Source organism: Muntiacus reevesi, chromosome 4 (assembly GCF_963930625.1).
Source record: "Muntiacus reevesi chromosome 4, mMunRee1.1, whole genome shotgun sequence".
Taxonomy (NCBI): Eukaryota; Metazoa; Chordata; class Mammalia; order Artiodactyla; family Cervidae; genus Muntiacus; species Muntiacus reevesi.
The window spans coordinates 31584169-31609704 of record NC_089252.1 but is presented as its reverse complement, the minus strand read 5'-3'; the positions used below and the strand labels follow the sequence as shown (position 1 = coordinate 31609704).

At 38.4% G+C, this 25536-nt stretch overlaps 2 protein-coding genes across 6 annotated transcripts in view; one reads left to right on the top strand and one right to left on the bottom strand.

Annotated features, from left to right (window-relative positions):
* Positions 1 to 1237, bottom strand: part of TMEM241 (transmembrane protein 241) — a 120367-nt gene extending 119130 nt beyond the window's left edge. For 2 of the 3 annotated variants that reach the window (XM_065932461.1, XM_065932464.1), the window contains exon 1: positions 805 to 1100. In XM_065932461.1, coding sequence (XP_065788533.1) covers positions 805 to 1080 — 276 coding nt within the window. In that variant the 5' untranslated portion in view covers positions 1081 to 1100. Of the gene's footprint in view, positions 1 to 804 lie in introns of all 3 variants that reach the window. The other variant, XM_065932462.1, reaches the window with a different exon arrangement.
* On the top strand, positions 552 to 22734 carry RIOK3 (RIO kinase 3). 3 transcript variants are annotated; one of them, XM_065932459.1, is made up of 13 exons: positions 552 to 778; positions 6578 to 6693; positions 7321 to 7466; positions 7559 to 7666; positions 7906 to 8015; positions 9208 to 9351; positions 10005 to 10132; positions 15004 to 15201; positions 16441 to 16600; positions 17948 to 18028; positions 18117 to 18206; positions 19087 to 19185; positions 19919 to 22734. In XM_065932459.1, exons 1-13 carry the CDS (start codon positions 716 to 718, stop codon positions 20024 to 20026), a joined length of 1551 nt encoding a protein of 516 aa, XP_065788531.1. In that variant the 5' UTR covers positions 552 to 715; the 3' UTR covers positions 20027 to 22734. The 3 variants fall into 3 exon arrangements, with proteins under 3 accessions (XP_065788531.1, XP_065788530.1, XP_065788532.1); XM_065932458.1 differs by having other exon boundaries at positions 19078 to 19185; XM_065932460.1 differs by lacking the exon at positions 552 to 778 and adding an exon at positions 1175 to 1282 and having other exon boundaries at positions 19078 to 19185.
* Positions 22735 to 25536: the final 2802 nt, after the last annotated feature.

The following is a 25536-nucleotide window of genomic DNA, read 5'->3' as shown; positions in this document are numbered from 1 at the left end:
GTCTTCACAGATTTACCTCTCCCGGATTTTTCCGGTCACGTTACGAAAAGCTGGATCAAAACGGTCATTACGCAGTCCTATTTTTGCTCCATTTTATATAACACATTTTACAAAATTTCACACTCCTCGCCCTCGCCTCCTACCGACAGCTGTAATAAAAACAAAACCCGACCGTTTCCTTCGATCTCCCTTCTCTAAACCTGCCATTTTCAGTCTCCCATCTCATCCCAGTTTAGAATCCAGCCGGGGAAATAATGAATGAACGGTCTGTTCTGCTTGTTTATTTACAGTCCACGCACTCTGATTCCGTTTAACTTGATACAGCTGCCCTCTCGCGCAGCCAAAGAGGTGGTTCAGGGTCAGCGTAGAGCCTGGCCAGAGGAAGCCACACCCGGCAGCTGCCCTGCCAGGAAAGAGCGACAGTGACCACCAGCCTCCGGCCAGGGCAGCGACCGGAAGTGCGGTCCTCTGAGGCGGAGAAAGATGACCTAACGCGGAGCCCCGGTAGGCGGCCAATCGGAAGCGAGCGTACCAGCGTAAAAGGCGGAAGAGAAGCGGTCTAGTTCCGGACGCGGCCGCCGCCGCCGCCATCTGTCACCTGAGCTCCGGCACCAGCACCCTGCCGTCCCGGCCCCGCCGCCTGCTTCCTCGGCGGAGCTGCTTCCCGGTCCTGCCACCTCTCTGCTCTGTTCTCGTCGCTGACTTCTTCCCCTACATGGATCTGGTCAGAGTGGCATCCCCTGAGCCCGGGCCAGCAGCGGCCTGGGTACCCAGCAAGGTGAGTGGCAGTCGGGGTTGACGCACCTGCCGTAGCCTCCTTGACTGGTCCTCTTGGAGGACCCGGAGTGGATGGCAGGCGCCGAAGCGGCTTCCCAGGCGACTTAGGAAGTTTTGGACTGAATACCAACCGCCTGGGAAAGGGAGAACGGGCGGCGTGGCTGCGGGTGTCTGGGAGAGAGAGGCGGGGAAGAGGCACAGGCTACCAAAGGCCACCCCGGTTCGGAGTCTCCGTCTAGTTCTGCACCTTGGTTTTTGAACCCCCGTAGCACGACTGAAGCGACTTAGCAGCAGCAGCAGCATGTATTTGGGTGGGACTCGCTTAGAGATGCTGACGTTTGAGGGAAGGCAAGCACGAACTTGTTTTTCTCCAGCGAAATGAGTCAGCCCAATTACTCACAGAAAGCCAGACAGAAAGGTGGTTGAAGAAGCTGTTACCTTAACTTCTCAAGTGTGGTCATCCTACTTGGGCAGTTTGTTGTTTTTGAAGTAGTAAGTTTAGGAGGTAAGTCCAGGCGCACCCTTCCTCCCCTCCAGGCTAATACTCAAGTGTTTGCAAACTATAAGATGGTTATGCTTGGGTTTTAACGTTTATGCTTTTTCCTGTAATGGCCAATTAAAATGCTCATTTATCGTTTGGTTTTTGATTTTGGGCTGTTGCTTTTCATGAAACTTTCATTAGAAGGATGAAAAGATTCTTTTGCCACTTTATGGAGGGTTTTCTTGAAAGCAGAAATGGGTCATTTGAGATTTTGTGTTCCTCAAATTAAGGTTGTGAAGGAATCTGACTTTTTTAGCTTCCTAATTGTTCATTTTTTTAAATAAAATGGACATTTAACAACATGTTAATTTAAGATGTACAGTATAATGACTTGATACATGTATATATTGCAAAATGCTCACCACAGTAAGTCTAGTTAGCATTCAGGATTACATTTTGTTTCTTGAGATGAGAACTTTTAAGATTTACTCTGTTAGCAACTTTCACCTATACAATACAGCATTATTAATTCTAGTCATTCTGTATAGTACAGCTCATGCCTTATTTATTTTGTTAACTGGAAGTTTCTATCTTTTGACCACTTTACCCATTTCACCGACTTCTTTACATGTTGACACAGAACATTTGTTCCATTTTAAAGGGTCATTCATTAATCTTATTAGATCTTCATACCAGGTCTTAACAGAAAGTGGAGGAAATATGAGCTATTAAGTATTGTAAAGGAAATTTTTATAAAAGTTCTCATACAACCATAAGGAGAATCTAGGATATTTAATTGGCAAATGTGGTTACATCTGTCTGTTATATTTATTTTTTTCTTGTCAAAGCTTTGTTTACAAGATCAAGATCAGTAGATGTAAAAGAATAATTCATTAGAAAGACACTAATAAATATATACTGTTAAATTTCTCCAGGTAAGCTTGTAAAGCTTGTAAAAATGTCAGATGGGACAAACTTTGCTCAGAATACCTAAACTCAGAACAAACTTCACTTCCAGAAGTAATTCATAATAAAATATTTGACATCAGTCATATTTTCATTTAAGTGTGCATCATCTGAACTATAAAATTTCATTTTTATCTTGCAATAAGAGATCATTTTGGGGTTTACTGATGTTCTGTTGAGAAGACAGCATTTTCATGGGGGAAATAATAGAAATACACTGCAAGTATCACACTGCAAGTATCATTTCCTCCTATAATCTCTTGGAAGAGGGAAGTGATTATAGAAACCTGTGTGGAGTAAGTGGAGATTTGAGGAAAACCTTGGAAAATGGAAAGAATGTTAAAGGCTAATGATTCTCAAAACTTTTCCATCAGGACTTCTTTATACTCTTAAAAACCATTGAGAACTCCAAGAACTTTTGTTTATATTGGTTATATCTATTGCTATTTGTCATATCAGAAATTAAAACTGAGATATTAAAAAACTTTATTAAGTGATATAAATCATGATGTTTATATAAATAATATTTTTATGTTTTACCAAAAAAGCTGTTTTCCAAAATGAAAAATTAGTGGAGTAGTATTTTGTGTTTTTGCAAATCTCTTTAATGTAGTAACTTAGTAGAAGACAGCTGGATTTTCATAGCTCGTTTTTCTTCAAGTCCATTGCAGTATGTATCAGTTGAAGTATATGAAGAAAATTCATCCTTACAAATACATAGATTTTAGCAGGCATAATTGCAGATGGGTAATAAGAGCACGGTAGACACACTGAGAACAAACTGAGTTAATCTTTTAAAATGCACATTAAAAAAATGTTACTGAAGTATAGTTGATTTACAGTGTTGTGTTTAATTTCTGTTATACAGCCAAATGATTCAGTTATACATACACATGCATTCTTTTTTATGTTCTTTTCCATTATGGTTTATCACAGGATATTGACTATAGTCCCCTGTGCTGTGTTTATCCATCCTATATATAGTGGTTTAAAATTCACATTTATTTTCTAAACCCACCACCTTTGAAATTTTTGGAGAACACAGTACTCGGGCACTCATTCTAGTAGCCCCCAGAGTGCTGCCGTCACGTCTGATATAGACTGTGGAAAACTCTACACTCTTGAGAGAATGAGAGTGAAACTTTTTTAGAAGTATTATGAAAATAATTTTGACCTCTTAAATTCAGTTCAGTTCAGTCGCTGAGTCGCGTCCGACTCTGCGACCCCATGAATCGCAGCATGCCAGGCCTCCCTGTCCATCACAAACTCCCGGAGTTTACTCAAACTCATGCCCATCTTAGACACCCCGAAAGGGACCTGGGGTCCTCAGTTACAAAATGCCAAGCTGCTGTTATGAGCAATGAATTTTAGGGACTATTCCAAGAAGGGAGAATGGACATACTGTAGGCAAAAGTGAGGAAGTATGTAGCTCTGTTGGAAAGAGCTGTAACAAGTGGGTTAGTGGTACTCCTCAGACCTGTTAAGGTCACCAAAAACAAGGAAAGTCTGAGAAATTCACAGCCACGAGGAGCCTAAGGTGACACGATGACTAAATGTTATGTGGTATCTTGGATGGTATTCTGGAACGGAACAGACATATTAGGGGGAAGCTAAGGAAATCTGAATGAAGTATGGGCTTTAATTAATGATTGAGCTCATTAATTGTGACATAAGTACAGTATCTGCACGGGGATGCTGGGTATAGGGAATCTGGCGACTCTACAGTCTTTGTGATTTTTTGTTGTTACTCTAAAAATACTCTAAAATTGAAAGTTAAAAAAAAAAAAAAGTAGTGTTGTTGTATAGGCTCAGATCACATTTTGCAGAAATCCTTGTTTTGAGAAGTAAAATTACCCACTGAAATATTTTGCCTAGATTATGTCTTCCAGCTGCATGAGCAGAAAAGGGACTTTCTTGTGAGTTATAGTTCTCTTGACTGACTTCAAGTTGAGGACAGAATTTTTGTTATTATGTACCTCCTTCGTGTTTGCTGTTTTTTTTAGTTTCTTGTTTTTAAGTTGATTCTTTCCCCATAGTTGTGTGCAGTAAAATCTTTAAAAAGAAACAAAAAGCGGGATGGGCAGCTTGTGATGCATCTTGAAGAGTAGAAGGAAGGGGGAATGATTTCCCTCCCATCTGCAGCCAGCCAGGTGTGGGAGGATGGTAACTGTGAAGACCCCACATTGCTGCGTTCAGTGGTTGCAGTTTCCCAGGAGAGGAGAACAGGGTAGGTCTGGGGTCCTCAGCGAACAGGAGTCAGAGAGCTAATGATGGGCTTGGTAGATGTCACTTAAAGCAGAATAACTAACTGGAAGTGGTTGGAGTTTCCCATCAGATCTTGATGCCCTGGTCAGTTTATAATTTGTTGAAAGCAGTAGTGGGAAATGATGTCGGATTGCTTGGGTAGAACAAGGGCCTTTTACTCTTATCTCCTTAAACATTTGACAGAGGGAGCCGGCGACTTCCTGAAGAATTGCAATATGACAAAAGAAGATTCCCCTCCATTCACACAATGGTGCCCATTTGGAGGAGGGGCCCGAGGGCCTTTTCTAAGCCCCCCTCGGGATGGTGGACCACTTGAGCTTGTGGAGGGCTACCATGCCTGGCAGCTGTCCCTCACAGCCCGAAACGTTTTAAGGAGGGATTTGGGGCTTCTGGTTTGAAGATGTGATTTCAAAGTATGGAAGTTGGCAAACTTTCAGAAGTTTTTACGTATTTACCCCACCCAAGGAAGTCACCTCAGTGTGAGGTGGCCCAGCTGAACTGGCCAGCAGGGGTAAAGAGAAGTCCGGCTCTAGAGCCTCAGGCTCCCAGGAGCACGGTCAGCAGGACTGAACAGGCCTGGTGTCTTGTTGGTGCTCTCAGTCTCTGCATGTTTCCCTTTCCCATTCAGTCTGTCTTGGAAATCGGTAAATCTCTGCCTCCAAAGTAATACAGTGACAGCCTTTCATCATTTACCTCTCTTTGGGAGATTGTCCACAGATATTTTAACATCTTAGGAGAATTGATTGACTGCTAGCTGGAGACTAGAAGCCTGAGAAGTGGGTGGGCAGAGGGGCTGACAGCACGGTGGAGAGGAGGACTTTAACCTCGGAGCGGTGTAGAAAGAGATCAGACCTCTCCAGCCTAGGGACACCGTGGCAGTTCCTTGACATATCCCCAGGTTTCCCTTTGGTGCCTGTTTAGTAAAGATGTCGAATGCCTTTTTAGGTCTGGAGCCCTATGCTGGGCTCTGGCTAAAACACTTAGCATCACATGCTATTCTAAATTAGACTCTCAGGAGTGGTAGTGGTTAAGAAATGAGTTTGGACTTTATCTTGAAGGCAGTGGGAAACATTAAAGCAATAAAAGAACTTTAATAAGGAAACTGAGCCAGTCAAATCTACATTTTAGAAAACCCATTGTGTTGTGGTGTGGAGAGTGGAAGCAAACAGAAGGCAGAATTAGGAGGCTCTTACGGTGAGGAACCCAGCGATGGGAGGATGACTGCTCAGAAAGGGAATAGAGGGCAAGCCCAGGAGATACTTAGACCTCTTATTAGTATTAATGGTCTTAATCACTGGACTCTGAGGTGAAGTCATTTGCTGCTGCTCAGTGAAGCTTCTCCCCTCAAAAATTAGGAATTGTGAAGTAAACCTGTGGTTTATACACATTGCAGGAGGGCTGAGATGGTGATGCCATTGAGGAGGGCTGACCAGCCAGCTGTTCTTGAAGAGTCTCACAGAATACTACTTTGCTCTAGTAATGTTGTTTCAAGAATCCATCTCTCAACTTCTAAAGTTCAGAAATATAGGGTTCATTGTTTGTAACTGCTGGGTGTTTTTTTGTTTTGTTTTAGCGTATCCCAGGATATCTTGACAGGGGCTGCCGTACACTTTTTCTTGTTGAAGACTTACTGCTTAAATTAGAAGGAAGTATAACTTCTAAGTGGGCTTTGAATTGTGGTAGTTGGTATAGCCTGTTCTGTAAGAGAATCTACCCAGGAAGCCAAATTATAAGTGGAAGGTGAGCAAAGTGTAAGTTGCTTGGTGAGCATGATACCAGAACAAGGGGCATCATATGAACTCAGCGGCTAGTCAGGTGATGCTGGCGTAGCCTGTGCTCCCCTCTGCTATGAGGATATTCCCACCAAGCAGCCTGGAAGGTGCTCTTGGCTGTCACAGTCTAGGTGTATCTTTAATTAGATTTGCGCTAGGAGCTATTTCTACCTTCAAGATGATTTCTGCAAAAAACTAAACATTCCTTTTGAGTTTATTTAACTCATCTAATTCTCAAAAGATAAGCTTATTTCCAAGTTTGGAAGTCACTTTAATTTCATTATTTTGAATTGCCTTTTTTTTTTTTTTTTAATAGTGTCCATGGGCTACCCCTCAAAATACAATATCTTGTTCTTTGTCTGATGTAATGAGTGAGCAGTTGGCTAAAGAATTGCAGTTAGAAGAAGAAGCTGCCGCTTTTCCTGAAGTTGCGTAAGTAAAAGTCACAAAGAATCTATTTGATCTAGCAACTGACCAAGCCAAGTCTCAGGATTTGATTAGTGATTGTCATAACAAATGAGTCAGAGATTTAGAAAAGCAGTGCAATAGAAGGAGCGCCATTTTGGGAGTTCGCTGATACTTTTATTTTGGTCCCAGTTTTGTGACTAGTTTTCAGTATTATCTTGGGCAAACCGCTCAGTTTCTCTGGGTTTTAGTTACTGCAACAGTTGAACTCTGTTATCAAATAGATTAACAAATAATAATCAAATAGATTGATTAACAGTTTTCATTAAGTATTTGTAGTTTATCTTTCCATATGTACGTCATCTCTCCTCTGATCAGAACACAGAACAAATGAATTTGGGGTCTGCTTGGTTCTTATGATAGGCCCTTTAGCTTTCTGTTTCCTAAAGCTCCCTTCATCCTGTTCGGTGCTCTCCCAGGTGCCTGCTGTTGGTCAGAGGGCAGCTGGGCAGGAGAGGGTGAAGGGTTTGGTAAAGTTCTTCCACTGTTTCTTCAATACAGTGTTAACACTGAAAAGGCACATCTCACCCATAATTGATAGCATCTATTTACACCAGCACATTATATTAGTCTATATTGCCTTATTTTGAATAGTGTTGCTGAAGGACCATTTATTACTGGAGAAAACATTGACACTTCCAGCGACCTAATGCTGGCTCAGATGCTACAGATGGAGTTTGACAGAGAATATGATGCCCAGCTTAGGCGTGAAGAAAAAAAATTCAATGGAGATAGCAAAGGTACTATGACCTTATTGTGACAATCCCATTGGGTGGTAGGAAATACTTGTAATGGGCCCTAAATAAATCTTCAACTGTTTTTGCCTTTTAAGTTTCCATTTCCTTTGAAAATTATCGAAAAGTGCATCCTTACGAAGACAGTGATAGCTCTGAAGATGAGGTTGACTGGCAGGACACTCGTGATGACCCCTACAGACCAGGTATCAGGGCTTTGACCTTCTGGGGGCATAGAATGGGGAGACAGGAGGACTAAGTATTCTATATTCATCTTTGACTCTCATTTGGTAATTTACTATTAGGTTCAGACGAGATCGGGCGCGTTCAGGGTGGTATGGCCGTAGACTACTATTAGATTCAGATATCTTTTTCAGACAATAATGAATGCAGCAGTTTAGTCTCTGCTATTTTTACATACTTGACTTGTCTTAATCACCTTTAGCAAAACCAGTTCCTACTCCCAAAAAGGGTTTTATTGGAAAAGGAAAAGACATCACCACCAAACACGATGAAGTAGTATGTGGGAGAAAGAACACAGCCAGAATGGAAAATGTAAGTTACAGAAAGGATTCCTCTGAATCATAAATATCCTAAAGTTTTATTAGGATAAGTTAAAAACAGGATTCTAAATACACTATAAGTTTCTAAAAATATCCTTCATCCTTTCTAGAGATACTTTAGAAGACAGTACAGCAACACCATGGAAACTCAGCCACTGATGAGAATATATTGTACCTCAGAATAAAATTCTCCAACAATGTTAAGAAAACTAGTTTGGTTTACATTGATTCTAAAAATAAGAAACTGTTCTTATGAAAGTAACATTTTTCAGTATCTTAGTTTTCCATGAATTACCTTAGGATATTGTGATTGGAGGATAACAGTGGGAGGTGGAAATACTTCCTACTGTATACCCTGTTACAATTTTTTAATGTATCTTGTGCCTACCCCTGCAAAATCAGAAACAAAATGTGATTTTTGAAAAATAGAAAAAAATGGCATTTTTTTCCTCCTCCATAAATATCGTGGTAAATATAAGACATTTAGACTTCAGAACAAAAATACTTGTTAAGTAAACATATTATTAAATTCCAGAAATAATCTAGATCTGACTCTGGAACAACTCTGTCCAATAGAATTTTTTTGGATAATACTACATGCTGTGTGTACCAGTGCTATCTAATAAGGTAGCCATATTTGACAACTGAGTACTTGAAATTTGGTACAACTGAGGAACTGAATTTTTAATTTTATTTTAATAATTTAAATATAAATATCCACATGTGGCTAGTGGCTTCCATATTGGACTTAATTGTCATAGTGTGGGCATAGTTTGCTATTTTACCCCACTCTTCAAAAATAATTGACTGTGAAATTGGTGTTTTTGGTTTTTTTGTTGTTGTTGTTAAGACTTGGTGTGATTTCAAAATATAATATAGCCTTTGATATAAAAGCAAAGTTCAGAGCATATGCTAAAATACCTTAGTTTTTAGATGTGTTTGGATGTTTTCTATGCGTAAAATAAATCCTCCCTTCCTTTGGGATGAAATTTCTTTAAAAAGCCTTGTTTCCCTTTCTGTTGCACTCACTGGTGAGTTATTTTGGCTTTCCTCTGTAATGTCTGTGGATTCTGCTTTCATAGCATAATCATCTATTGAGTAGATAACCTAATCCAAGTAAAACTGTTTTTCCCTGTCCCATGTTAAAGTATTCAGATGCTGATTTTTCTTTTTCATTTTCGCAGTTTGCGCCTGGGTTTCAAGTAGGAGATGGAATTGGAATGGACTTAAAACTATCAAACCATGTTTTCAATGCTTTAAAACAACATGCCTACTCAGAAGAACGTCGAAGTGCCCGTCTCCATGAGAAAAAGGAGCATTCTACTGCAGTAAGTATTCTTACGTTTAATGGAAAGTGATATTGGAAAACTTCACATTTGGAGGAAAAAACAAGACAAAAGTTCATGTTTGATATTTTTTCATGAGACTGACTTTTCAAATCAAAGATGTGAATAAAACCCAAGTAGCTTTGCCATTTGACTTTCAAATTTCATGTAATGGTTATTAATCAGTTACTCAAGACTAACCTTTCAGTGGTCATAGTTAATTTGGACTATATTGCTTTCATTGCGTATGAGAAATTGTTTTCTGTCAGGACCTATTTATAATAATGTAATAGTTTGTAATGTTTTACATTAATCAAGTTAGTGTCTAGTATCTTGAGAATAATTTTTAAACTTTTAGAAAAACAAACTAATGGTAGGTACATCAGGAGAGCTATTTAAAGTTTGGAGATAAAACTTTGACTAAGCTAGTCTGATTTTTAGTAGTTCTTCTAGATACTCACTTTCAGGGACAGTAGAGTTATAGGAATGGGTGGTATCTTAACAGTCCTCTTTTAAGAGCCTGTTATATGTACATCTAAGTAATTGAACAATAAAAGTTTTAAAGTGTATATTTTGAATGTTAGATATTAGAAATGGCTCAGAAAATGTTTTGTGATTACCAGTCATTTTCACTTACAGCACTTTATCTTTTGCAGGAAAAAGCAGTTGATCCTAAGACACGTTTGCTTATGTACAAAATGGTCAACTCTGGAATGTTGGAGACCATCACTGGTTGTATTAGCACAGGAAAGGAATCTGTTGTCTTCCATGCGTATGGAGGGAGGTAAACGAGCAGAAACAAGACCGTGATACAAACCAGAGCTTAGTCCCTTGTTCTGAATATACGTAAATCAAAGCTTAAAGTGGTATTTTAGGAAGGCTCAGCGATGTAGGGACGTAAAAAGAAAAATACAATCAAGGGCCTAGTGGTTAGGTTCCACAAGGGTTCCCTACTAGTCTAGTGGTTAGGATTCAATACTTTCATTGCTATGGCCTAGGTTCAGTCCCTGATCTGGGGGACTGAGATCCTGCAAGCCTCACCGTGTGACAAAAAAAAAAAAAAACAGTCATCCCAATTCTACCATCAAGAGAGAACCAGTAATAATTTTGTGTAGACTCCTCCAGTCTTTTTTCTGTGAACGTATTATTTCTCATATTATTGTCAATTGTTCTATATCATACAGGCAGCTGTAGTGGCATAGCAGAATTTGAACCTGAGTTTGATTCAAAACTCTTCTTTTCTCTATGGGACTCTGATACCAAGTTGGGAGGGTTATACTTAGATCACTTATTGATTCCTCCCCCTTTTAATGACGCTTGCATTATTTAAAGAGATGTCTTTAAAGCTTTTTTGTCATTTTAGATCTTACCCACTTTACTTTTGTTACGAGAGCTTAGTCGAGTAAAGGACGGCATGAGGAAGAGAAAACATTTTAAACATGGAGCCTGTTGAGAAAATGTACAAACCAGGAATATGATGCCATCTGGTTACTTGGCTTTGAAGTCTTACTAGTTCAGCAAGGCTTACTAGCTCAGCTAATCCTTTATGTTAGCAGTGTTTATAAACAAAAATGTTAAAATAGATTACAGATTATTCTAGTTATTTTTAGCTTTAGAAGGTACTTATTATATACTTAAAGGGATTCAAACAATTACTGCTCAAGTACTTGTCTTTAGTTTTCTTATTTAACTTTTTTCCCTTTCTGGATGAGACATACACATATAATTATGTATTGAATTACACTAAGTTCCAAAATGAAAGGGATAAAAATGAATGTTAGGTTAAAATGACTCGACATTTTTTTCTTTTTTTTTTTTTTTAAATGACTCGACATTTTTTAAGCAGTGTGATCTGGAGCAGTCTATTAAACTTATTTGAAAACTGACCCTCCCTTCATAGGATTTTAGTGGGGGAAATTGAGATCATATTTGATTATACCTGGTATAAATTAATCTTAATAAACTTTTTTTTTTTTTTTTTAATGACTCGACATTTTTTAAGCAGTGTGATCTGGAGCAGTCTATTAAACTTATTTGAAAACTGACCCTCCCTTCATAGGATTTTAGTGGGGGAAATTGAGATCATATTTGATTATACCTGGTATAAATTAATCTTAATAAACTTTTTTTTTTTTTTACTCTAAGCTCTGTTGCCCTCTTTCCAAATTTCAACTGATGGTTCCCTGAGATCAGGCAAACATAACTTAATGGCACAAATTAAAGTAGCCTTCATCTTACCAGCTGTGGCCCCACAGGTTTTTCCTCTAAAGGTTACCACTATTAATAGTTTTTAGTCTAGTCTTCTAGAAGTTTTTAGGCATGTATTTCTTATTTTTGTTTATATGCTGCATTTAGCATCTTTTTTTTCAATTAATATATCTCAGGTCCTTCTATTTTATTGGTTTATATCATACCATTTTTATAGTAGAACATTCCACTTTATGAATATACAGGAATATTTTTGTACATAAGCTTTGGTGTGCTTTTGCAAATAAATCGTTAAGCTAAATTCCTAACACTTGGAATTGCTGGGGCAAAGACTACATGCATTTTTCCCCTGGCTGTTAAACAGTGGAAGGTCTTACTGAAGGGAGAGTACCAGATTTTGCTCATTGTTTGGGCCGCTGAGCTGGCTATTATAGCAACCAATGTTTCTTGATTTCTGTTATTCATTAAAATTTTTTTAAAACTTTTTCTTCTTATGTGTCACACCAAAGGCCAGAAATCTTAAATTTGTTTATTTTTTAATAGTGGGGCAAATACACTTTTCCCTATGAGCTAGTTAGATCTGCAGGTTGCATAATTCTGAATGTCAGTAGGTATTGCCAAATTGCCCAGTGGGACGGTTAACCAGTTTATGCCACCGCCAGTAAGCAGTATGAACCCGTTTCCCTCATCCTCATCAGTGCCTAGTCTTACCAAACTTAATATTTTTTTCTCAGTGTAAAAGATGGAAAGTATCTTTTTTTAGTGTTTTGGTGTACATTTATTTAGTTATGATTAGGTTGTATTTTTTTTTTCACATGTATTAGCCTTTGGGTTTCTTTTCTTGTCAATTGCCTTGTTTATTCTTTGTCCATTTTCTGTTCATCTTAATGATCCTTTGATAGAACAAGTGAGCTCCCTTTCCTTATGGTGAAATTGGTACTATAATCTATACTTTGGCATTTGTAAGCTAGAGAGCATTTGGTTTTCAACAGCTGAGAGTAAATATATTTTAAAGTATAAGTTAGTTTCTTCTGCTACATAACAAATTACCACAGATATAGCAACTTAAAACAACACCTACGTATTATGTTATGGTTCCTGTTGATGGGAAGTTCGGGCAGGCACGGCTTAGCTGGGATCTCTGCTCAGGGTCTCCCAGGGCTGCAGTCTTGCATGTCAGCTGGGCTGTGTTCCTTTTTGGAGCGTGAGGTCCTCTTCCTTAGGCGCAGTTCAGTTCCTTGTGACTGTAGGACAGAGGTCTCCACCTTCTGGTTGCCTGCCAGCCAGGGACTGCTCTCAGCTCCTAGAGGCCCCTGTAAGTGCTAGTCATGAAGCCCTTTTGTAGAGCAGGTTGCATCTTCAGAGTAATCAGGAAACTCTCTGCCTTGGGTCTACTAAGACTGAGTCTTAGAGGATGGAAGATAATCCTGGCAATGACTGTACTATCACTTTGGCTATAGTGTAATCTACTCAAGGGAGGGGCTTATACAGGCGTGTATACCAGGGACTGGGATCTTGGGGACCCTTTTAGGTCCTGCCTGCCACAGAGCTCTTCTGGGTTCTGTCACGCTCAGATTGACCAAGTAATCAACAGTTATTTGAATAGTAACATGTGCTAGAGTTTTTCAGGAAATAAGTATATAATATGTTTTCTTCTCTCAAAGAGCTTATGGTATATTCAAGAGGAGGACATTACAGTAAGAACTGGTAAAAGTTATACAGAATGTAACATACATACATTGGTTTTTTTTTAATACATATGTATGTATCTTTTTTAAAAGATTAGAAAAGTACTATTCATGATCGTGATTGTCTCTCGAGAGTTGAAGTGGGGAATGAAACTAACTACCACAGGTGGTAATCAAAGGAAATTTCACCTTTATTTGTAAAGTTTAATTCTTTAAAAAAAAAAAATGTGGAGGCGGGAGTGCTGAAAATGGGAGGATTGAAATTTAGACAATGAGATTAGACAGTGAGAAAATTAGAAGTTACACATTTAGAGGTAATAAGATATAAAATTGTGTAAGCAAACCAGAAATTGGTAAGGAGGACCTTAAGAGCTCGGCAGAGGGTTGTGTAATTTACTGAGAAACATGGAAGTTTTTTTTAGTAGGAGAATGACAAGATGAATCATATAAATTAGATTCTATCCTGGAGACCTTCCAAGTGAGGAATCTCCTCAGTGGTATTTTTGATAGGGCCTCAGCTACCTATGGTTAAATTATTTCAGTGACAGAGAACTTATCTCAAAATCCAGAGATGTCTATAACATCTTTAAATTATCATTTCTTGCTTGGAGAGAATCTCTATTCTCTCTGAAAACTGGTTCATTCATTTACCAAGTATTTATGCAGCTACCATGTTCCAGGCATCTTCTGTGTAATGGGGCTATAGCAATGACTGGTAAAAGGGAAGTCCATGCTTTCATAGACTCCACTTCCTTCCCACCCCTCCCTCCAATCCCCTCCCAAGATTATCAAATAAGTGCCATGCAAATAGATAAAACAGGGTGATGTCATAGTGACTGGGTGACTGCTTTTTTCAGTAGGACTAGGAAACCTCTGATGAAGTGACATTTAAACCTGGATTAGAATGACACACCTGGATTCAGTATCACATATCAGAAAGAAGAATATTCCAGACTAAAGAACAGCTAGTGCTAATGCCTTCAGACAGGTGTAAGCTTGGTATCTTTGGGAGATTAAGAAAGTCAGTGTCCCTGGAGTGTAGTGGGTGAGGAGGAACCAGAAGGCTGGAGAAGCAAAGGGTGGATCAGGCAACACTCCGTAAACCAGGGTAAGGAGCCTGCTTTTTCAGTGCAGTGGGAACCAAAGCTCAGATTCGAGTCTCATTTTCAAAAGATTACTCAGATTGCTGTGTGGGAAATGAATTCTAGTCAGGCAAGAGAAGAAACAGATCAGTTAGAAAGTTGTGGCGATAGTTGAGAGATGACTTTAATCAGACTAACAGGTGATGAAGATGAAGAATACGAGACTGCTGGTGTGTGTTTGGAAAGTGAGAGTGGACAGTCTGTGCTGTGGGGTTGGCTGTGGGAAGGGAGAGGGACTCCAGGCAGACTGCAGTCTGTTTTAAAGTGTATGGAAAAAAAAAGGGAAAAAAAAAATTCATTAAGGAAATTTGAATAAACTTTGGGCAAATGTATAGGTCTTCACTGTTCAAGTTTAATTCCATAGTCGTTAAATGAGGATTATATTATGTGTTGTTGAAAACCGTTGACAATTTATTTGAAAGTGTGTCTTATTAAAAAAGCTAAAAGCTAGGGTTTTCTTAAGACCTAAAACGTGGAGGCTTAAAAAAAGGCAAAACACCCCAAGGCTTCCATTCTCAGAGAAGATAGATTTACTTTCATGTCATAAAATCTTTTATTTTGAAATTGTTTTTTACCTGGCAGCTTACACTGACTTAATGTTTGTTTCTTCCACTTAGCATGGAGGATGGAAAGGAAGATAGTAAAGTTATACCTACAGAATGTGCCATCAAGGTATTTAAAACAACCCTTAATGAGTTTAAGAATCGTGACAAATATATTAAAGATGATTTCAGGTTTAAAGATCGCTTCAGTAAACTAAATCCGCGTAAGATCATCCGCATGTGGGCAGAAAAAGAAATGCACAATCTTACAAGGTAAAGAAAATCATTGTGCTGGAAGTCATCTTGGGTGATCACCTCTTTGTATTAAGTCTACCAGCCTGGCAAAAACACCCATGCTTTCTTTTAAATTCATTTGTAGAAAGCATGAAAGGCCTTGAAATTCTAGTATTTAAGGAGGGCTTCTATAAGAAAGCATTTCCATGCATTTAACCTGAATTCATACTCATATGGTGAAAAATCCATTTTGTTTTTTCTTTTCCTCAGTAAAGTTTGAGGGAAATTAAGTCATTTTCTACTAAAGGTATTTTGTCATATATCTAAATGCTATCTCTTCCAGCTTCCAGTTAGGCATATTATAAATAATAATTTCCTTTTTTGTTCAGGAAAGGTTTATCCCATCTAATATTTGTTAATTTGGTGAGGGCAGGGTTTTACCAGTCAGATTGCATTTTGCTTTAATTTTTAGACTTGTTGCCCAATTCTCTAAGCAGAATTTATGAAGGAAATTTTTTTGTCAACCAAGAAATTGAGTAATAATCTTTCTTATTCACAAACCTTCCTATATTTGAACTATTAAAAGTTTTTAATTTTAGTTTGCTTTTCCTAAAGTTATTTGCTTCCAAACATAATTATCCATATTTATTAGTTGCAAGTCTTCTATTTAGTAGGACTTCTAATTAGGATAATTTCCCAAGAGGCCTTTCTGCCCTACAAGCTCTTTCCTGTATTAACTAAGACCTCATCACTGCTTTTCTTAACGTTTCTCCGCAGTTCCCGTGGTCTTTAGTGTAAAGTTTAAAGCTGTTTTGTGGCGCGGAGCCAGCCATTCTCTGTGGGCTCGGCCCACTCATCCTTGCTCCCACTCACGATCCAACTGTGTTGATTTACACACACACACCCACACACACACACCCACGTGGACGATGCACCTTGATGCCTCTGCATCTCACAGCAGCTTCCACGCCACACCTCCCCATAGTTTGAACCTGGCTGGTTCCTGTCTGCCCGCTTCTTCCTCGATGCCGCCTACCCACATCTCTGCCAGTGCCCGTACCACACTGCGCTGTCATCATCTCCTCACTCATCTGTTGTTTACACCAGGCCACAGGCTCTGTGAGGGCAGAGGCTGTGTCATACTGCCTTTGCATTCCAACATTCCCCCGAGTGGAGCACAGTGCCAGCTCATTGCAGTACCTCGTTAGATATTTGTTGAATAAAAGAAGTATTCTCTCTTACTGATCTTTACCTTCTTGATCCTTTTTTTCTGTATAGGATGCAGAGAGCTGGAATTCCTTGTCCAACAGTTGTACTACTCAAGAAACACATTTTAGTTATGTCTTTTATTGGCCATGATCAAGTTCCAGCCCCTAAATTGAAAGAAGTAAAGCTCAGCAGTGAAGAAATGAAAGACGCCTACTATCAAACTCTTCATGTAAGTTGTGCCATACAGAGCATTCAGATACCAATTTTTAAAAATACTTCTTCTAAACTAAAGAAATTCCCAACAGTACTATTTTAAGGTGTTATAACGGGGACAAACTGAAGTTTGTGAAGGAATGTTAATATTGAAGAGTGGTCTTTCTATCAATATGCGTGTGTCTTGAGTTTTACAAAAATCATGGACCAGTGGAACAAGTGAAGGGTCAATGTTAATGACATGGAAGCCAGAAGCTATTATTCATAAACCTTCATTAAATAAAATTTGATGTTGCTATATTTAGCAGATACAGTGCCTTGTTAGTTTGTATACCTTCTTAAAACAGTGAAGGAAATACCGTTAGTGTTGGGAACTTAGAAGGAAGCAGATTCGCTCTCAGTGTAAGAAAGTGATGATCAGAAGATGGTGAGGTGTGGTTTATCCATCTGTGCAGGCATTAGAGTTGGAAGGCATATGTCAGGAGTCTTGAGGAAGCTATTTATGTTTTGGGACAGCAACCAAATTCAGTTTGGGATACTTCTAGCTCAAGAAACTGCTCCTGATATTGTTATTCCTCTGTTTTGTATTATCTCTCCTTTTTCAAATTGAATCGGAGAAACATGTTTTTAGCACAGTATCTGTGTGGAGCTGTCATGTCATGGAGCAGTTGATGTGAATATGAACATGTTACACAAATTAATTTTTTAAGATATGGCTAGAGAGTCCAGTTTTCTCTGCCTTTAATAGGAAAGCATTCAATGAAAATCAAGCCTACCTTTCTGGTTTCTTTTGGCTGTGGGGTGGCTAGGGAAGAGATGAAGTAATGATGAACTTCATATTTGATTCTATTAAAGCTGGGAAACAAATAGTGGTGCTGATTTCTCTAAGGCTAGGGATCACCACCAGTCATATAATATGTATAAAATTATATAATATATAATACCATTTAATCTAGAAGACTGTTTCTTTTCCACATGTCTGGCAGGAAGTACTTTTTATCTTGGAGTTGTGTGCACCCCTTAGAACTCTCAGTGAGACGTTTGCCCTTTTATGAAGGGTAAGCCTAGGTCCCCTGGTTAAGTGACCACAGCTGTCTCACATGCATGGGAATCCAGGTCTGCCCTTTGGTCTCTGGATCTCATTATTGTCACATGGGCAGGGAAGTAGAGTGTCACATACTTATCTCTTCCACTGTTTCATTGTTATCCTATCCTCCCTTGAGGTAAAAAAGAAAGGCACAACCTTGACTAGCACAGATAAGTTCTTTATCCTGGAAAATATTGGTTGATATAGATGTTTTAGTTTTGTGGGTAACTTAGAATCATTCTTAATATCCTACGTGTCTGTCCTGCTTCCTCACAGTTGATGCAGCAGTTATATAACGAATGTACGCTCGTACACGCCGACCTCAGTGAGTACAACATGCTCTGGCATGCTGGAAAGGTGAGGAGCATTTTGTTCATGTTCAGACTTAGTGACTTGGTGTAAATGACTGACTGTAAAGAAATCACTGTGCTCTGTATTTAAATAGGTCTGGTTGATCGATGTCAGTCAGTCTGTAGAACCAACCCACCCTCATGGCCTGGAGTTCTTGTTTCGTGACTGTAGGAATGTCTCACAGGTGGGCATGTAAATTATCTTTTTTATGGGTGGGCTGTAATAGATTGATATATTTTTCTGACTCCTAAGACCAATAAGAACACACTGTTCTTAGAAGTTAAAGGAAGGGTTTAGTTCCTCTTTGCTTTCACGATAAAGAGACAAAGATTGATTTGTCATATTTCATTTTTTGCAAGAATTTGATCGCATGCCTCACATTTGGGCCAGTGAATTAAATTTCTGAGAGAGTAAGCTTTATTTTGGTTCTAAATATTTAAGCCATCAAGTAGACATGTATCCATGCGTGGTGCTTTAAGGGAAGCTGAACTGTAGCTACCCTGCATGCTTCCTGCCATTGTTGCTACACTTAAAAGAGTCTTCCTAGTGGTGTAGTCTAGACTCTGTTTCTCTGAGGCAGAGTGAGTAGATGAGGGAAGGTAAAGCTCAGTCATCACAGAGTTGAGACACATCTGTTTACTATTTTCTAAAGGAAATGAATTGTCAGCAACAGATTCAGATAGGAATGTTCTTTCTAAATATGATAGAACAACTTCATTTTGGAAATAATGTCTGAGTTTACTGGAAAATTTTAATTCATGAAATTTAGTGATTATTTTGTGTCTACTTAAAGCAGTGCCAAGCAATTTTATATATACCACTCTTAGGTATAGAAGGTGCAATATGACAGACTTACTACTAAATCCAGAAGACAGCCCGAATGTGTGAGAGGACAGTAAGCAAGTAGAACCTGAGTGCAGTTATATTTGAGTTGGAAACATCTGTAGCTAAAAAATTATGGAGGGAATTCACCAGTGTCTTACAAGTACACCGTGTCCTGTTTCTGAGAGAACCTTGCTAATATCTCTGCTGACTTTCTCATATTTCTTTACTAGTTTTTTCAGAAAGGAGGAGTAAAGGAAGCCCTTGGTGAGCGAGAACTCTTCAATGCTGTTTCAGGCTTAAACATCTCGGCAGATAATGAAGCTGATTTCTTAGCTGAGGTAAGTGTGGTAAGGCTGTTTTTCACCTCGCTGATAGTGGGGAGCTTGATGGAGTAGATAATGAAACCCAGAGCTGAGTTTATCCTCTCATCCCCTCAGAAACAAAATTAATTAGCGATTTTTCTTATCTTGAGATGTTTTTGATCCTTCCTTGGAAATACCTAGTCATTACAGTGGATCTACAGAATCATAAAAAAAACCTTCCTGCAGGGAAGGTCTCTCAAAACTGAACAAAAACCGAAATGTGAAATAGCAACTAATTATTCCCAGCAACCGACCAAAGCAGAGAATGATTGTAGAATCCGTTCCAGAAAGCCCCATTGTGACTTGAGTTTGGCCAAGCCATGCTGATGTCTAAGGCCAGAAGAGAAGTGACGGGAAGTTGGTACATCTAGTCTTTAGTTCAGGACAGTTACTTGATGTTGCTGCTGCTGAATCAACTTTGGGATTTCCTTTTTCTTGTTCCTGAAAGCTGTATAGATTGTATCATAAGACCTATCTGATGCCAGTGGCTAGCTTGATAAAGACACTAAGCATCAATCCTGATAACATAATCAAGTAAAAACATAATGTATGTATCACACTGTGAGCTGTGTCACACACTGTAATTCTGATTCAAGTCCAGTGTCATAAGGAATGTCGTTTCAGGAGAGTAAAAATACCAGTTCAATCTCAAGCACGATTTCTGTGAAGTAGCATTTTAACCAATGGATTCAATGTATGTATTTTATAGATAGAAGCTTTGGAGAAAATGAATGAAGATCATGTTCAGAAGAATGGAAGGAAAGCTGCTTCATTTTTGAAAGATGATGGAGGTCCACCAGTCCTATATGATGAATAGCACTAATGCCCACTGCTTTTGTGTCAACACAGTGGTGATTGTCAGCTGCCAATGGCAATGAAGTTATGGGTGACTTGAAATATCAAAACATGAGGCGTGTACAATGGTGCTTCTGTGGTTTTTTTCCCTTGTAACCCATATACCAGATACGTGGAATTTTTAGCTCAGCATTGAGAGAATAAAATGTCACTACCTCTCATGATATGAATAGGGTAATATAATTCTTAACAACTACAGGTTATGTAGCCGAAATCAACCTGATTTTACAGGATTTGTGGCATAAAATGTTTTGATGAGAATTTTTAACATTTCCAAATATGGAAGGAAGGGACATATGTGTTTACAAAGGAGACATTTATTACAACACACTTGGCTTTTCTTACCTCCCTCTTTTGTGTTGCATCTTTCCTCAAATATTTGATCGGCCTAAAATTAGCCCTTCTTAAGTATTTTTCCAGATTGTGACCATGATTCTAAAGGAAAATTTCTTCTCTTTAGTAGGTGATGTAAATGGAAATTTGGTTTCAGAATGGCTGACAGAAGTAAAGTGCTTTTTATTGGTACATCATGAATTCTTTTCCACATGTTTTTGAGGTTTTTGATGTTTTTGATCCTTCATATGCAAGGGAAACGCATCATCAGTTTCTGAAAGAGATAAATAAGTACTTCTCAACTATCCACAGTTTTTAAATTTAACTTCCAGCTTTTCTACATTTAGGTGAAATGGTTAGGATATAACTCATGGTGCAGCCGCTCTGCATTTATAATGAAAATGTAAATTATCTGGAAGGACAGCATAGAATCTTCAACCATGTTTAACATTTTTAATGAAGTCATTGAAACAAAATTCAGTTTACGCATCAGTTTACACATCACTCAAGCTGTATACTTACTGTTTTTGAAAGAAATACAGCAGGCTACCTAGAAAGATTGTATCATCAAAGGATGAGAAGTACATACAAAACATGTTGGGTACCAAATCACCAACTATTTTAAACTGCCTGATCTCGCTTTTAATAATTTTTAGTACTGTTGGGGTGCCACTTCTTAATGCAGACGAAATACATTGACTCTTTTAAGACTGAAGCTCATTCAGAACAACAAAATCGTTCCTTCTATTACTAGAATCAGATTGAGATCACTGAAGACCTAAACTCTCTGTCTGATAGTAGAAAGTAAAAATCTAAACATTAGTTACACTTGAAAGCTTCTCCATTAAGATTATTTTAAAGTGCCAAATACGTTCTCTCTAGAAAAATATTTATTTTTGTTTCTGTTGTATAACTTTTATTTTATTTTTATTTTTTCCCCTGTTGTATAACTTTTAATTGTGTTTCAGAGAAGTGTGATTTGGGGCTACTCATTGCATTTCATGAAATGTTTACCACTATGAAACAAATATTTAAATGACTGGGAATTAGTGACTTTACAGAAGTTTCAAAGAACTAATTTTAAAAACCATTAACCGTTAAATTTTGTTTTGTTTTGTTTTCTGACATACTCTGTTTGACAGTAGCAGCAAATTACTGCTGTGTGGCATTCTTGGAGTGTGCTGTGAACACGCTTTTTAAGAAATTAAAAATGAAGAGAGCATTTTAGAATTGGTTCTTTGTGTGTATTCTTCCTGTTGCTTATATTAACATAGATCCTGGCATTCAGTTACATTACCCCTCCTGTTTAAATTCAGCAGTGCTATTGTAAGCAGTCCCACCCCCCAACTTCCCATCTTTAGATTTCACTTTTAAATGACCTATTTCACATTACAAATAGGTTTTTCCCCTCTTGCAGAGCTGAAAGTAAATTTTTCACACAGTAGAAAATGTTGATTTGCTAATAGTCAAATACAAATGGGAAATAACAAAATCTGAAAACAAGGATCTTTTGCCTCACTTTAATGGAAGTAGATGTTTGAATGTGAGATAAATTATCGAAATAAGGAAGATTATGTGTAGAGAATTTTTATTTCAACAAGATAATTTTTTCTGAGTTTCCTTTTATTTAAAAAAAAAAAAATATCAGGGACTTCCCTGGCAATCCAATCCACCTCCCTGGGAGTGGTTAGAACTCCTTGCTTTCACTGCCTAGGTTAAATTCCTGGTCAGAAGTTACGGAGCAACAAAAAAAAAAATCTGTTTTTCTGCTTACAAAACTAAGACATGCATGCTTATTTAAATTTAAATATTACAGAAATCCAGAAGTGCTGAAGTAAATACCCCCTTGAATTCCAAAAATCACTGTATGCAGTAGGGGTATACATCTATGCCATATTGTTTCCTCTCAGCAAATGTTATATTCTCTCTTTAAAAAAAATCTTTGGACAGAAAGTGAGATGAAGCTGGGCAGCTGGTGATGAAGTGTTGATCATGGTAAAGCCCTAAGGAAGATGAAGGAGACAAAGGCCCTAAGATACATTAGAGGCTGTATAGTGTTGCTTGTTTAGGCCCTGGGCGTCAGAAGAGATTGTTGTCTGCACCTTTTGAAAACTTCTGATCAGTTTCCAACACTTCAGAAATTGTTAGGGAAAAGCTCATCTGATTGTATTTTCAGACCTCTATATTTTTGAAGACACATTTTATGAATGACTTAATTTCTCAAAGTATATAGTTGGAGATACCAGTTTATTCCTGTCAAAGCCTCTTGTTTGTATTCTTTGATTTCATATTTATTTCCCAATTCATAAATAAAAAAGGTTACATTTGGAAACAGCATGACTTTTGGCTTTCCAACTTTCTCCTAAACATAGCTAGCTCTTCGAGGAGTCAAGACCAAATATAGTGGAAAGATAAAAACACAGCAGATGGAGGAGGAAGTAGGGTGGGTATTCATTACAGAATAAATGAGTGAGCTACTACTTATAGCTCTGAATTTTTTTTTCTCTCTACTGACTTCTGGGAGGGAACGAACATATAATTAGAATGTTAGGCGCAAAACCATAAAAACCGTCCGGGTAGAGTGCTAGATGATGAGCCAAAGTTTATGAAGAATGTGGGAAACATCAAAAAGAGTTTGGGAAGTTTATTAGGAAGAAACTGATGAGTCCATTGCTTAAAGTGTTAATTTATTATTATTAAGTACAAAAACAACTAATTTCCTATTTCATCTTCAAGTTGTATTAAATTTGGAAAAGGATAACTATTGGACAGAGTAATTGAAGTCTGTTCTGCTAGTTTTCTCCCCTAAATCCATATGAAGTCTTAACCCCTATTATGACAACTGTATTTAGAAACCGAGCCTTTAAGAAGTTGTAAATGTTAAGTGAAGTCATAGGAGCCCTAATCCAACAGGACTGGTGTCTTTGTAAGAAGAGGAAGCTACACCAGAGATCTCTGTTTACGCAAACACGGAGGAAAGGCCATGTGAAGACCAGGGAGAAGGTGGCTGTCTATATCCCAAGGACGGGCCTCAGCAGATGTCAACCCTGCACTTTAATCTTGGATGTCTATCCTCCAGAATTGTGAGAAAATGAATTTCTGTTTTCTAAGCATGCAGTCTGTGATTCTTTACTGTGGTTGCCCGAGCAGACTAATACATGACCCCAGGTAGATAAATATAAAGTGTATTTGGCGGGTGGAGGTTGGAAGGGCATCCTACTCCTTCAGCTAAGTTAAGAATTTTGCTAAGGTAAAAAATATCCAAGATATTTGGGGAAATTATTTTAAAGAGGGAAGAAGGTATATGATAAGATAGTATATTGCACACATAGAATTATTAAAAATTATGTTGTTACCACTTGAGCTTGCATGAATTTATAAAAGAAAGCGCCAAACAAAACTGCTAAGCAGGGCTATTAAAATAGGGAAATGCAACAATAGGATTTTGGACGTTAACTCTCTGCCACCCCTGCTCCCCCACCCCATAAACTGGAAGAGTATAGACAACATGGTCGTAGCTTTAAATTAGTTTCAGAGCAAATCTGGCTAATCACTATCAAATTTGATTCAGGAGACTCAGGACTTTCCTATCAAGCGGTTTATTCAGTGTTTTTAGCAAAGACTTGATATAACAGATCCAGTTATCAGATTCGTGAAATGACAGGAATCTGGGAGTGAAATATGCCAAGACTTTGACTGTTCACCTGTTGAAAGATGTTTGGATGATTGTCTCTGGTTTGGGCTGTTATGAATAAGGCTACTATGAACATTTATATACAGGTTTTTGCACAGAATACAGTTGCTGCCTTGAATGACAGATGCATGTTTTGCTTTGTTAGAAACAAACTTAAACATGTTACACTCCCACCTGCAGTGTTTCTCTACATCATTGCCACTGTTTTATATAATCAGTTTGTTTTATTTTAGCCATTCTAATAAGTGTGCAGTGATATCAGTAGTAATACTGATGTGATTTTTTAAAAAACATAATGAGATTATCAACATTGAAAATATCCATGTCAGTCCTTGGTCAGGGAAGTAAAATCCCACAAGCCAAGAGACACAGGAAGAAAAAAAAGATCCATGTAACTCAGTGAACAAATATTTTCCACGTGACTGATGCATGATGTTACAAAACCCACTTATGAGTGTTTTGCTTTTAACATATGTCCACAAATTCTTTAACACCCCTCCTTTCAAAAGGTAGAAGCAAATTCTCCTCTTGAATGTGGATTGTATTCAGTGAATCTAACCAACAGAATATGGCAGAAGTGATGGTGTGTGACTTCTGAGGTTCATTCATAAAAAGATATGGTCCTGCCTTGCTCCCTCTTGGACCCTGTTGCCCTGGGGGAAGCCAGCTTCTCCGGAAGCCTATGGAGAGACTCAAGTGGGGAACTGAAGCCCTTGGCAAACAACCACACGAATGAGGTTAGAAGCAGACCCTCTCTGTGTGTCTTCAGTCAGACCTTCAGGTAACAGCGGCCCAGGCCAACTTTGTAACCACAACTCAGGGGGGCCCCTGAATCAGAACTACCCAGGGAAGCATACCCAAATTCTGGTGCACAGAAACTGCTAAATCATAAATGTCGGTGGTCTTAAGCCATCAAGTGCTGTGGGTCATTTGTATTGGAGGGATAGATAACGAATACAATGGATAAGAGATTCAAAGTTCAAGAAAGGGACTTCCCTGGTGGTCCAGTGGCTGAGACTCTCTACTCCTAATGCAGGGAGCCCAGGTTTGATCCCTGGTCAGGGAACTAGATCCCACATGCTACAACTAAGAGTTCCCTTGCCGCGCCTAAAGATCCTGACTGCCACAACTAGACCTGCGTGCCCAAGGAAGCTGGAAGATCCTGTGTGCTCAATAAACACCTGGCACAGCCAAATAAAAACAAGTAAATACTTTATTTTAAAAGTTCAAGAAAGACTAGTGAATTTTAATGTAACAGTACAAAACATTCACTGATACACTTTCAGTTTCCATGTTGCAACTACTGTTTAAGAAATTGATTTGTTGGGTATTGGTGTAGCATTTTTTAAATCATCTTTATTCATTTTTTAGCATTTTATTTTATATTGGAGTATAACTGATTTACAATATTGTGATAGTTTCAGGTGGACATCAAACAGACTCAG